Genomic DNA, 13,628 nt, shown 5'->3' with positions numbered 1-13,628 from the left:
GAGGATTAAGGTTTCATTCGGATCTTGTACTTGGCTGCATATGATTGATTACGATTTTATGTTTTATTTGAATACTTATTAGTAAATGTATGAACTCACTCAGTATATCCCAATATACTGACCCCTCACAGATTTCCTTTCAGGATAAAGACGCTTTGAAGCAACGGACTTCTATCCTACTTCCAGAAGTCTGTATTTTTGAGTATGTAAAGAAACAGTACTTTACTCTTAGAGCTGCAGTAGATAAGTATTTTGTGAGTCAGCTGTAATATATAGTTTTCTGTAAATATAACTTTAACGTTTAAAAGTTTTAAACGTTTTACGCTTGCTGCGTTATATTTGTTGTGACCGCCAGAGGATATGTGTGCCTGGCATGTGTGCTTCTGCATGACACGTGTTTGCTTATGTCATGCATGACGTTTATGTTTCGCGAAAAATTATTTTACGTTTTTAGGCTTGCTACAGGTTTCGGAGCAACCACTCCCATTCCCTAGCGCCGGTCTCGGCTCTGAGATTGGGTCGTGACAGCGTGCCTGCTGTGCATGTTTTTAAATATGTTTTATATAACGCTTTGAAAAGGAAAGTGTTCGATATATTTTATTAAACATATTATTCGGGTGCGCGGTTTGAGACAGGGCTGCCTGCGAGGCAAGGCACGTGAGCCAAGTCCCTGTACCACCGCACCGGTTTTCAAAAATGCGCATGGGTCAGAATAACTAGGGTTATTCAACCAGCATTTCTGAAAGCGCGATATCGCCTATATGAATATTTTCAGAATGTGTTTTCCGCACTAAACGGAAAAATGTTTTAACGGTGTTTTCTGAAAACGGGTCGTACGCGATGTACGATATATATTTATATTTAAGAGGCGAAAAATTTATAGAGATTTTAGGCTTGCTACGGGTTTCGGAACAACCATTCCCATTCCCTAGCGCCGGTCTCGGCTCGAGTTTCGAGGTGGAAATCGGGTCGTGACACAAACAGTGTCTATTCAACAATACGTATGTAAATGAATAAAAATATATAAACATGAGAAAAACAGTTCTTTTTAACCGAGTATTATTATCTTATCATTATACTTACAATCGTATTTTACACATGCACATATACAAATTCAAAATAATATTTTTTTCAAATAAAAAATACTATTAATTATGAACCCAAAAAAAGTAATTGACTTTTATAAATAATTTTTAATATGTTTTTCTTTTTGTATTTTGGAAAGAAAGAGAATGGCGTAAATTTTTTATTATGTACACTTTTTTTATTGGTACAGGTTTCATGAGTTTTTCTGAACGGTTTTCAACTATGAGACGGTACCTTTAAATCTTTCATATTCAGACTAATTTTCACTCGAGCCGTCTAGATCTTTTTGCATATTCAGTATAAAAATACTGACAATTTTTAATTATGTATACTTTTAATATAAGCTTTAAAAGTGGAAAGATGGAAAATAATTTGCAATAATTGTTAATAATGCAAAGAGTTTACTCGTGCCTTCCACTTTCATTAGTTATTTCTTTTATTTGATATTTTTAAAAAAGTCAAGAAGAAATTGATTAAAACTGAATCAGAAGCAACGCACCAAGACGGAAAGAAGATGGATGTGTCCACTCTTATATGAGCAGACACAAAAATAACCACTTTTGTTAGACCGTAAACTCCTACATTCCCAATACATTTTACAAATACAACCGAACAAAAATTACATCTAAAATCAGAGCCTAATAATTACCCATGAATTCTGATTTTTGCCAACCTTATGGTATACCCTTTGAATGTTAAAAATGGTCGGTAAACCCTTTAAATTAGGATAATCTACACAAATCCCTCAAAAGTGGTTATGTGTTATGTTTTTACCTCACAATATTAATTTTGGTAATAATCTCTCAAAAAAATTGAAAACTTTCCACAAATCCCCCATAACCCAAAATTAACTCAAACTAAGAGAAAATAGGACAGTTATATCCTCGGCACTTATTTCCCTTCTTTTCAATATTCCACTAATCAGAGAAGAAATTGACGAACTATTGGCGGCGATGATGTGAATATAACGGTTCTATGAAGGATCATATCTCTATATCTGCGCAAATCAACGATTTTTGGAGCTTTTTTTAATTATTCAAGTTGTAATTTAATCAATCGGTGATTTACTTGTTCTAATTTGTCAGTTCAATTTCTCATTTTGTTGTTTATGATTGTGTTGGTTACTGTAAATGATCTTCTCCAGTTTTATAAACTTTGATATGCTAATGATTGTTATTGCAAGAAAGTGTAAACAGATGCTTAAATTATAATATCTTGCAAGAATTTGGAAATAAAATCTGGGATTAATGGTGGTTGCAATTCTTGCATGTGGTGTTTATAATATTGCAGGTAGTTGGTGTTGCACAAAAAGCAGTGGCGATGGAGGCGACGATGAAAGAGACGACAAATTTGAGCTGTGACAGAAATGGAAGCGATGGTTATGGGCTTGTGTGGCGATTGAGGGAACGGTGCTGGGTAGTGGTGGCGAATAGGTGACGGTGGTGGATTGTAGTGGCGAAGGAGACGACAATGGTGACTGCTATGAACAGTATGATTTTATTTACTAAATATGATTAAAGTTATAATTATGTTGCTCATGAGAAGTTAGAGACGGGTTTTAAAAACTAAACAACAAAAATAAAATGGATTTTTCCTCTCTTAATTCTAATGAAAAATGCAGTCATTTCTCACTCAGAAAAAGGAAAAGGCTATGGTGAACGAGATGGTGGCGAAGCTTACAAGTGAATGTTGGGACAAGACGATTCGTTTGAACTGAATTTGCCTAACCAATTGCGCCCAGTGGTACATGGATACGAGTCTTATCTTTATGAAACGTTAATTCTATGCAATGAGAAACAAACCAATTCATACATCAGTTACAAGATGTTATTGTTTCATTCAACTCTTAAATGTACCATTTCAACATTTAATACTAACATTCTTATTTGATGAATGATTGGTATCATTTTACATTTCAGAAAAAGGTAATTATGTTGTTATAAGTTATAATATAGTTTTAAATATATTATTAATTATAATAAATAATAAATTAATTTTAATTTTATAATCAATTTACTAAAAATTTTAATTTACTTTAGGCTATATTGAGTTGACATTGAGTCGACATTTGAATTTACATTAAATTTGTCCAAAACGCATGAAAAATCTTGAAAAATTATTTTCAAACTACTATTAGTTTATTTTTTATGGTATAAATTTTTTTAAAATAATTTTTAAAATAATTATTAAATTCCGAATCCTCTAAACCCTATGTGATATTATTTCAGGTTCACATATGGTTCACGTCAGGTTGCTTTTCAGTTTTATAAACTGTCAATTACATTTCACTTAAAAATAAATATTCAATTCTTATTATAGACTATATATTAAAATTCTCTTAATATAAAATATCAGATAAGATTATAAAGAATAGCAAGACAAATTTTATAAAAAATGATTTAAAGCAATTCAGTTGATATAGGTTCATATCAGGTTCACATTAGATTGATCTTTAGTTTTATAAACTATCGAATACATTTCACTTAAAATAGCTATTCAATTTGTATATTACACTAAATCTCAAAATTTAATTAATATAAAATGTCAGTTAAGATTGGAAAGAGCAGTAAGACAATTTTTATAAAAAAATAAATTAAGATAGTTCAGTTGATATACGTTCACACCAGGTTAATATCAGGTTGATTTTTGGTTTTATATACTATCAAATACGATACACTTAAAAGAGACATTCAGTTTGTATATTACTCTAAATCTCAAAATTCTCTCAATATAAAATGTCAGTTAAGATTGTAAAGAGAAGTAAAACAAAAATTATTAAAAATTGAATTAAGGAAATTCAATTGATATAGGTTCATATTAGGTTGATTTTCGGTTTTATTAAACTGTCGAATACATTTCAATTATATTTAATTTGTATATTACACTAAATAGTTAAGATTATAAAGAGCAGCAAGACAAATTTTATTAAAAAATAAATTAAGCTAGTTTAGTTGATATAGGTTCACATCCAGTTTACATCCGGTTAACATCAGGTTGATTTTTAGTTTTATAGACTATCAAATACATTTCACTTAAAAGATATATTCAATTTGTATATTGCACTAAATCTCAAAATTCTCTCTATATAAATATCATTTAATATTATAAAAAACAGTACAAAATTTTTTATTAAAAATTGAATTAAGATAGTTCAGTTGATATAGGTTTACATCTGGTTCACATCAGGTAGATTTTCGGTTTTATAAACTGTTAAATATATTTTTATTTAAATTGAAATATTAATAACATTTTTTGTTGGATTAACTATAAAATGCAGAAACATAAAAATTTATTGTGAAAATTATAGATTATGCAACAAAAATTAAATAATTTACTTTCATTTTTACTATTTATTAAATACAAAATGAAAATGTCAATAAGATTAAAACAAAATTCAAATGCTAAAAACAAAAAAATTTCCATCACATAGTCACAGTAACTTAACATTTTTAATTTAAAAACAAGAAACAAATACCTAACTACTGAAATCTTAAAAAAATCCATTATTTAACCTAATATCAACATAATAATTATCTAAACCTTCTTAAAAGACTTAGATTCACTAGCAGTAGATGCATCACCTTTCTTTGGCAAAAGAATTGGATTAATATTAGGCAAAACTCATCTGCTAGAATTCCTCATCATTTCTAATTGCTAACAATTTCTCTTTCCTCATCATTTTCAATGTGATTCTTCTTGTTGTCTCGCGCATTATTACCAGCCAATTCCAATACCTAACATTCATAATCACCCAAATTTTAATATTTAAGATGATGAAAAATTTATAGATCTGAAAGTTGAGTTTAATGAGATATACTCAGTAGCTAGATATTCAAGTACGGCAGCGAGATAGATAGGTGTGTCGGAACCGAAGCGTTGAGCAAACAACCTTTCAAGAACAATCGAGCGAGATGACCGACGGGAAACTGAAGGCCGTCTCTAATTCAATCTCTCTAATAATAAACATAAAACTTCAATTCAATTTAAAATCAATAACATCAATAATCATAAGCAAAATCAAAATCAGTTGCAATCTATTATTAATTTGAGATTGAGAACAGAAAAATAAGATTTTTACAATCAAACAGCCATTAAATTAGCTTAGCTAATTGACGAGAAAAGAGAAATGAAGAAGAAAAAGAAATAAAGACAATGTAATGCACACAGTGGAGGTAATGAGGGTAAAAAAGGAAGGCAAATATAATTTAGGTACACATGCAAACAGATTTTTAAAAAAGAGAGATTATTGCAAAATAATAATTTGTGAGTTATTAACATAAAGATTTCATAAATTGAGTTATATGGTGTAATTTTCTCTTTAAATTATATAATGGGCTCAATATGTCTCTTCTATCTAAAAAGAATGTTAACTCTATTAAAAACGATGAATTGTCATTCTAAAAAAAATAATTGGTGATACCATGTCAGCTGCCACGTCACAAAAACCTAAAATACTTAATACATCCTAAAATTCAATTAAATCTTTTTAAAGAATTCAACCCATTCACTTAACCCTCACCCACCATTTCCCAGCCACGGCCTCCTAACGACTGTAGGAATTTTTTTTGCGGTCTTCTCCAAGCAATTCTTCCATGGAAGAACAGGCATGCATTTCTTCATCCCATAATAAAAAAAATCGCTTCTATTGTTCCCATGGAATAAAGGGTCGGAGAAGATTGCTACAATTTTTTTGCGGCGGTGGATTAAGAGGTAGTGGCGTTAGGTTGACCGATGGCGGTCAGGTGATTTATTTGGATTTAATTGGTGAATTTGTTTGGGGTTAAATTTTTAAATCAAATTTAATAGTTATAGAAGTATTTTGATTGTTTTAAAGTATTTTTGGTAACGTGGCTCTGCCATTTTTTTTAGAATGACAGCTCATCAATTTTGATGAAGTTAACGGATTTTTGAACGGAAGGGCCAAGTTTAGCCGCCACGTAACTTAGGGGGTTTCTGATCATTTTTAGAACTCAAGGAATTTACCACAAGGTAGGCCAAAGGTCAGAGTACATTGGTGATTATTAGCCAAATTAGAATGACACACATTTAACATAACATAACATAAAAATAAAAATAAAATATATTTTTATTATGTCGAGCATGAATTTGACTTGAGCCTTCTGTTGAAAGAACAGAGATGAATGGTTTTTCAACAAATTGAAAGAACAATTCTAAATTAATGATGAGAGATGTTAATATAATCATCGAATAGGTTTTTCTCAACCATCAAAAAGTTATCCAAATACACACATGGTTCAAATATTAAGACTATAATTTTGAAATCGCTTATTGAAATTTTATCTTCAATATAAATCTTAAAATTATCTAATAAGACAAGAACAACCGTTATAGAAACATCTTTAAAATAACGCAAAATTTAAAAATTTAAAAGTTTAAAAGTTTTTTTTTTAAGTTTGAGATCTTAATCCAATAAAAAAAAAAATTTAACCGGTTGAAGATTCTTTAAATCAAAACAAAAAAAGTGAAATAAATGGCTAGATAAGAATAGAGATGGTTTTTCGGTGACCAAAACAATCGCTCCAAATCTAAGATCCTTCAATAATTTAAAATGAGAGGATCCTTCATATATAAAATTTTATTAGAGAATAAAAATGCAGATCGAAAGGATGGAGGAGGCGATTTAGCGGTCAAAAGGTTAAATTTTTTTTTTTAAAGAAAAGGGAGATAATTTTGGTATTTCATAGATTGGCTGTTGATTAATTTAATTTCTTTTAGTTTTTGCCTCTTCTTTACAGCAACAACAAAAAAATACTTGGGAATATCTGCATACGAACGATTTATATACGATTCTGCTGACTCATAAACCAATCAGCTTTCATAGCTCAGTTGGTTAGAGCACCCGTTTAGTAAGCGGGAGGTCTTGAGTTCAACTCTCAATGAAAGCAAGTTAATCTTTTTTGCTCTTTTTAATTTCCCGCTCACTAAAACGACAGCACAAGACTTCAAACGACAACAGAAGAAACTCCCACACCATTCTACAACCTTCTTCTCCCTCTCTTGCCTCTTCTCCAAGCATCGAAAAAAAAAAGCTCTCTCTATCAAACTTAAACCAACTGCACAGTTCATACACAGTCTCACAAACTCGCAAGAATCAAAAATAATGGCGTCACGAAGACTAACAAAATCCGCAGTTACAGCCATACTAAAATCAAAAGTTAGAGCTTCATCACTATCATCTCTCTCACGAGCTCGCGCAATCTCTTCTTATTCCTCTTCAGCTTATTCTCTGTTTGGCAATTCTACGAATTCTCAAGTTTCAGCCAACGACAATGTCGTTTCGGCTGATATTTCATCAGTCAGGTTCGCTCGCTCCTTCCACTCTTCCTCTCCACGCTTCTCCGCTACTGCTACCTCTTCTTCACAGGTAAAATTCAATTCTCAACGTTTTATATTTATTTTTCTAAATCATTGTTAGGTTTATCTGAATCATCATGATAATGCAATTAATATTTTTAAAAATTATCAGCCTAATCCGTCAGAGTTCACTGAGATGGCATGGGAAGGAGTAGTTGGTGCTGTAGATGCAGCGCGAGCTAATAAACAACAAATGGTGGAGACTGAGCATTTAATGAAAGCTCTGTTAGAGCAAAAAGACGGATTAGCTAGGCGAATTTTCACTAAAGCTGGACTTGATAACACAACAGTCTTGCAGGCCACTGATAATTTTATTTCCCAGCAACCGAAGGTCTGATTACCTACTTGTTATTCATAAATAAACGAAAAATTATATCACATAATCGTTGTGCCATGTCATTTGTACAACAAACTAATGCTTTAGCTATATGGAATATTTAGTGATAAAAGATATAAGTAATAATTAAAATATTCTTCGTCACAAATGCTTAGTGGTTTTGTTGTAAATATGAAATGGCACAACTATTGTATCATACAAACTCTATGAACAAACACACACATACATAAGTTACATAACTATTTATATGCATATGCCTTTATGTTCTTGCTGCAGGTGATGGACACTAGTAACCCTATATTGGGTTCATATCTTGGTGTCTTGTTAGACAATGCTCGTAAGCATAAAAAAGAAATGGGGGATGATTTTGTGTCTGTAGAGCATTTAGTTCTAGCTTTCCCTTTGGATAAGAGATTTGGACAGCAGTTGTTTAAGAACCTTCAGCTCAGTGAGAAAGATTTGAAGGACGCCACTCAAGCTGTCCGTGGAAGCCAGAGAGTGATTGATCAAAGTATGAATTTGATTCTCTAGGGAGTTGCTGTGAGTTATATATTTTTCGTCGTGAAAAATGTCAAGCTAATCAGTAACCCACCTTAGGGGAGCTGAGCTCGTTTCCAAAATTAACCATGGCGCTAATCTATTCTAAGCCCTTCGCATGCTGGGCCATTATATTGTAGTTACTGTCAACCTACTCTGATCATGTTGTTCTTTCAATATATGCAGATCCTGAAGGAAAGTATGAAGCGTTGGACAAGTACGGGAATGACTTAACAGAGCTTGCTAGGCGTGGAAAACTTGATCCTGTCATTGGCAGAGATGATGAAATTCGACGGTGTATACAAATATTATCTAGAAGAACTAAAAATAATCCTGTTATTATTGGTGAACCTGGTGTTGGAAAAACTGCAATTGCTGAGGGGTATGTTTACTGTGTAGGAATTATAACTGGATCCTGATTTTTGCAAGTGCAATTTTTTTGGAGGTTTACCTTTCGTTATTTGCAAATTTATAATATAGTTGTGCAGAAGACTTTGCTAGGTGCTTTATGGTCTTCATTAGGGAAAGAAATTACACTTAAAACCTTCTAGAGTCAAAATTACACAAAGGGAAAAGGTATCTCTGATGATTTTTTTAGATGATTACACATTTTTGTGAAAGAAAACAACGTTTAATTAGGATTGAGTATACTTCTCATAGACATTGAGTATTTGGATTATTAGTTTTAGACTTGGTGGGAGAAGATAGAGAGGGGAAATGCAAGATGTTGATAAAATAGCATGAATATTTGAGTGTTATTGTTGCAAAGTAAAAATAATCTCTGAGGGTGTTCGATGTTAGTATCAAGTTTTATCCCTGCATAGAAGACATTTCATTCTCCTCAGAACTGGGTTAAAAACCTATTAAAAATTGAAAGCCGTGTTGTTCGAAACTTAAGATTTATGCTGTTTATTACTCTCTTCATCTACATCATTTTGTTAATAATGAGTTGTTTATTTTTTGCAGACTTGCCCAAAGGATTGTCCGTGGTGACGTGCCAGAACCATTGTTGAATCGGAAGGTTGCAGTTCAATTTTATGCCTTTTGCTCATTTATGCACTACTCTTGCGAAAAAGAGTAGTATTCTCAATGATTCCGAGGAGGAGGTCTAACATGTTTATATTTTACCATGTCATTCGGAGTGTGTGGAACTAGAGTGATGTTTAGAGTCTTAAGATTTTCCATTAGTTTCTTTTGCGATTTTCCTTTATTTTCATTTATGCTGCATCTAACATAGATAGTTTGGCCTATATACAGCTGATCTCTTTAGACATGGGTTCATTGGTTGCTGGAGCCAAGTATCGTGGAGATTTTGAGGAAAGGCTAAAAGCTGTGCTGAAGGAAGTTACCGCTTCTAATGGGCAAATCATATTATTTATCGATGAGATTCATACAGTTGTTGGTGCAGGGGCAACAAGTGGAGCAATGGATGCTGGGAACTTATTGAAACCGATGCTTGGCCGAGGTGAGCTCCGATGTATAGGAGCAACCACATTGAATGAGTACAGAAAATACATTGAGAAGGATCCGGCTCTTGAGCGCAGGTTTCAACAAGTTTTTTGTGATCAACCTTCTGTTGAAGATACAATATCCATTCTTCGTGGTTTGCGTGAACGCTATGAGCTACATCACGGTGTTAAAATATCAGATAGCGCCCTCGTTTCTGCAGCAATTCTTGCAGACAGATATATCACAGAGCGTTTTTTGCCTGATAAAGGTACGAAAAAATTACGCTTTCAAATTTTTCACATTATAGGCAATATGATTTGTGCCATTCCTGCATTTGGTAGGCAATCCTACTCCCTGGGTTACATTTTATATTAAGGGATGCAATTCTACGATTTTTAGATTTTTACCATCATCTATGTATAAGAATGGAAAAATATGTGCTTCTCTCTAAGTGTTGGGTCTAGATTCTTCAAGAATAATGTGCTTCTCTCTTGCCTGCTACTTTAAAGTTTCTGGCCTTTCCTTTTCAGCCATTGATCTAGTTGATGAAGCTGCTGCAAAGCTAAAAATGGAGATTACTTCTAAGCCTACGGAATTGGACGAGATAGATAGAGCTATTCTAAAGTTAGAAATGGAGAAGTTATCTCTGAAAAATGACACTGATAAAGCATCCAAAGAGAGGTTAAGCAAGCTCGAAAGCGATTTGACTGAACTTAAACAAAAACAGAAGGAACTAAATGAACATTGGGATCGTGAGAAGGCTCTCATGACCCGGATACGGTCAATTAAAGAAGAGGTAGCTCTGTGAGTTAAATATGTATTGATTTAAGCTGTCGTAGTACATTATCTGCAAGTTGTTGATAATCATGTGTCATTTGGTTGTAGATTGATAGAGTGAACTTAGAGATGGAAGCAGCAGAGCGTGATTATAACTTGAATCGTGCTGCTGAGCTCAAGTATGGAACTCTAATATCCCTTCAACGCCAGTTAGAAGAGGCCGACAAGAACCTTGCAGACTTTCAGAAGTCTGGAAAATCTTTGCTTAGAGAAGAGGTCACTGATTTTGATATCGCTGAAATTGTAAGCAAATGGACTGGTATACCTGTGTCAAACCTCCAGCAGTCAGAGCGTGAAAAGCTAGTCTTCCTAGAAGATGTTCTTCACAAAAGAGTAGTTGGTCAAGATATGGCAGTAAAATCAGTGGCTGATGCAATCCGACGTTCCAGGGCAGGATTGTCAGACCCAAATCGACCAATAGCTAGCTTCATGTTCATGGGTCCTACTGGCGTTGGCAAAACTGAGCTTGCAAAGGCTCTAGCTAAATACCTCTTTAATACAGAAAATGCTATGGTCAGGATAGATATGAGCGAGTATATGGAAAAGCATGCTGTTTCACGCTTGGTTGGGGCCCCTCCAGGTTATGTTGGATATGAAGAAGGAGGTCAGCTAACTGAAGTGGTTCGTCGAAGACCATATTCTGTAGTTCTGTTTGATGAAATTGAAAAAGCCCATCATGATGTCTTCAACATTCTGCTGCAGTTATTAGATGATGGGAGGATAACTGATTCTCAAGGGAGGACTGTTAGTTTTATCAACTGCGTTGTGATTATGACTTCAAATATTGGTTCCCATCTAATACTTGAAACTCTCAGTAATACACTAGATAGCAAAGAAGCTGTCTATGATATAATGAAGCGGCAAGTTGTAGAGCTGGCTAGACAAACTTTCCGCCCAGAATTCATGAACCGGATTGACGAATACATTGTTTTCCAACCTTTGGACTCGAAAGAAATTAGCAAAATTGTGGTGCTACAGGTAATAGCCTTCCCTTGGATCTCTTGTATTTTTTAATTTCTTTTGCAGTCAGTTTTATGTTTTTGCCAAGACCTATGCTTACAGTGCATAATTGCATTTTTTAAAACGGTCAAATTATTTGATAAAATCCCAAGAGCTGAATATCTTTGAAGGTTTCTGCTCAGTAGAGATTCATAGGGGTGTGCAAACGGTTTTCGGTTCGGTTTGAAAGTAAAAATGTCAATATGGAACAGTTTCTCTAAAAACCGAATTGAATTTTGAGATAAAATTCGGTTCGGTTTTACCAAATAGAAAGATAATTTTTTTTTTTAATTTTAAAGATAAAAATTACAAATTTACTACAAGTAAAAAATATTAAATTTAAAAATCAAATTTAAGTCAAATTGTAATGTATTATACATTATAGCATTTAAATACATAGGAAAATAGTATTATTTTTTCAAAACTAGTGGAATTTTAAGAAAAATTGTAGTACATTTTTCATAGTTTTGTCTTCTAAAATTTAAGATCTAACCAAACCGAACTTGCAAAAATTTTATAATATACAAATCAAACCGATTATTTTTGGTTTGGTCATGTTCAATTTTTCCGTTGCTTCTGTTCTGTGCACACCCCTAGCAGAGAATTACATTAGCTTTGTAATTAGAAATTTATAATCTTCATCCTTCATCAGAAACAGCTGATGTGATATTATTCATTGAATGAACCTCAACCATGCCCAACCTTCTTGATATGTTGGCTAGCATTCACACAATGAGACAATTAACAGTCTATTAGTGATGTGTGATTTCGTCACGTTTAGTTCACTTGTAGAATAATTGGTTTGTTTTTTGGTTGCTTAATGTGTGTTTCCTCCCTCCTCTTTGGTTCATTACGGTCATCATTTAACTATAGTTTAATTGTTAATTGCTAGATGAACCGAGTGAAAGAGAGGTTAAAACAAAAGAAAATCGATCTTCAATACACGAAAGAAGCTATTGATTTGTTATCAACATTGGGTTTCGACCCAAATTTTGGAGCAAGGCCGGTTAAGCGGGTGATACAGCAGTTGGTTGAAAATGAAATTGCAATGGGATTCTTGAAGGGAGATATCAAGGAAGAAGATTCAGTTATTATTGATGCTGATGTATCATCAGACCTTCCTCTTCAAAACCGGTTACGAGTCAGGAAAATAGCTGACAGCTCCCCTATGGAAGCCATGGTTGGTAATGACTAGTAGTTTTCATCTTCTTCATGGAGTTGTAAGAAGAAAGAGTCATTGCGGTCTCGGAGTTTATACACCAGGATCAATAAACTCGCACTTAATAATATTAATCAATTGGAGATAATATATTTTAGTTTTAGGTCAACTAACCTCCAAATTAGATCTTCCCTTCCTGTGAAGTTCGTTCATTTTGTACAATTTAGAGGTTAATTGATATAAAACTAGAAAGTATTGTTCTTATTAAAATTGGTTAAGTGAGTTAAATTAACTAAATTAGGGACCGCAGTGACCTTTTGTTTGTTGTGACTTGTAAATATGTTTAGTAAAGATGTTATTTGGCTTATGTAGCTGACGTTGTGCAGTAACAATGATAAGGCTGTGGTTTGTTCTATAAAATGTGGGGCAACTCCTTACACAGCCAATTAGTTAGGTTATCAAAGTTTGTGTACAAGTCTCGAGCTTTTTCCATTGGTAAGCTTTATGCAAGGCAACTTTTGCTTTTGCTTTTCCATTTCACTTTGTGTACATGGACGGAATGGGCAATATCTATCCTTGAAATTCCCATGTTTAGCTGTCGAGGGTTTCCTGTATTTGACCTATAATATGTAAATGGGTTCTGTTAACCGGTGTCTTACGAATTGAATCGGTGGCCGAATTGAATTGATGTGGCCATCGGTTCAAAGTTTAAATGATCAACTTAAAAAATATAATTGGATTTTATATATAAATTTTTATAGTTTAAAAATAAATAAATTGTTGAATTATTATTAAATTTTAAGAATAACTGTAAAAATGTTTGATTTTTTATTTTCGTAGCAACTTGAG

At 33.1% G+C, this 13,628-nt stretch overlaps 1 protein-coding gene and 1 non-coding gene across 2 annotated transcripts; both read left to right on the top strand.

Annotated features, from left to right (window-relative positions):
• The first annotated feature begins 6,918 nt into the window (after positions 1–6,918).
• Positions 6,919–6,992, top strand: TRNAT-AGU (transfer RNA threonine (anticodon AGU)). The gene has a single exon. It is a non-coding gene; the product is annotated as a tRNA-Thr (tRNA).
• A 47-nt stretch (positions 6,993–7,039) lies between these two features.
• Positions 7,040–13,373, top strand: LOC126669184 (chaperone protein ClpB4, mitochondrial). The gene is made up of 9 exons (XM_050362581.2): positions 7,040–7,471; positions 7,574–7,792; positions 8,075–8,309; positions 8,522–8,717; positions 9,302–9,356; positions 9,593–10,052; positions 10,315–10,580; positions 10,670–11,599; positions 12,513–13,373. Exons 1-9 carry the CDS (start codon positions 7,208–7,210, stop codon positions 12,813–12,815), a joined length of 2,928 nt encoding a protein of 975 aa, XP_050218538.1. The 5' UTR covers positions 7,040–7,207; the 3' UTR covers positions 12,816–13,373.
• Positions 13,374–13,628: the final 255 nt, after the last annotated feature.

This window comes from Mercurialis annua, linkage group LG2 (assembly GCF_937616625.2).
Source record: "Mercurialis annua linkage group LG2, ddMerAnnu1.2, whole genome shotgun sequence".
Lineage (NCBI taxonomy): Eukaryota > Viridiplantae > Streptophyta > Magnoliopsida > Malpighiales > Euphorbiaceae > Mercurialis > Mercurialis annua.
Note: the sequence above shows the minus strand (reverse complement) of the source record. Positions and strands in the feature narration are given on the sequence as shown.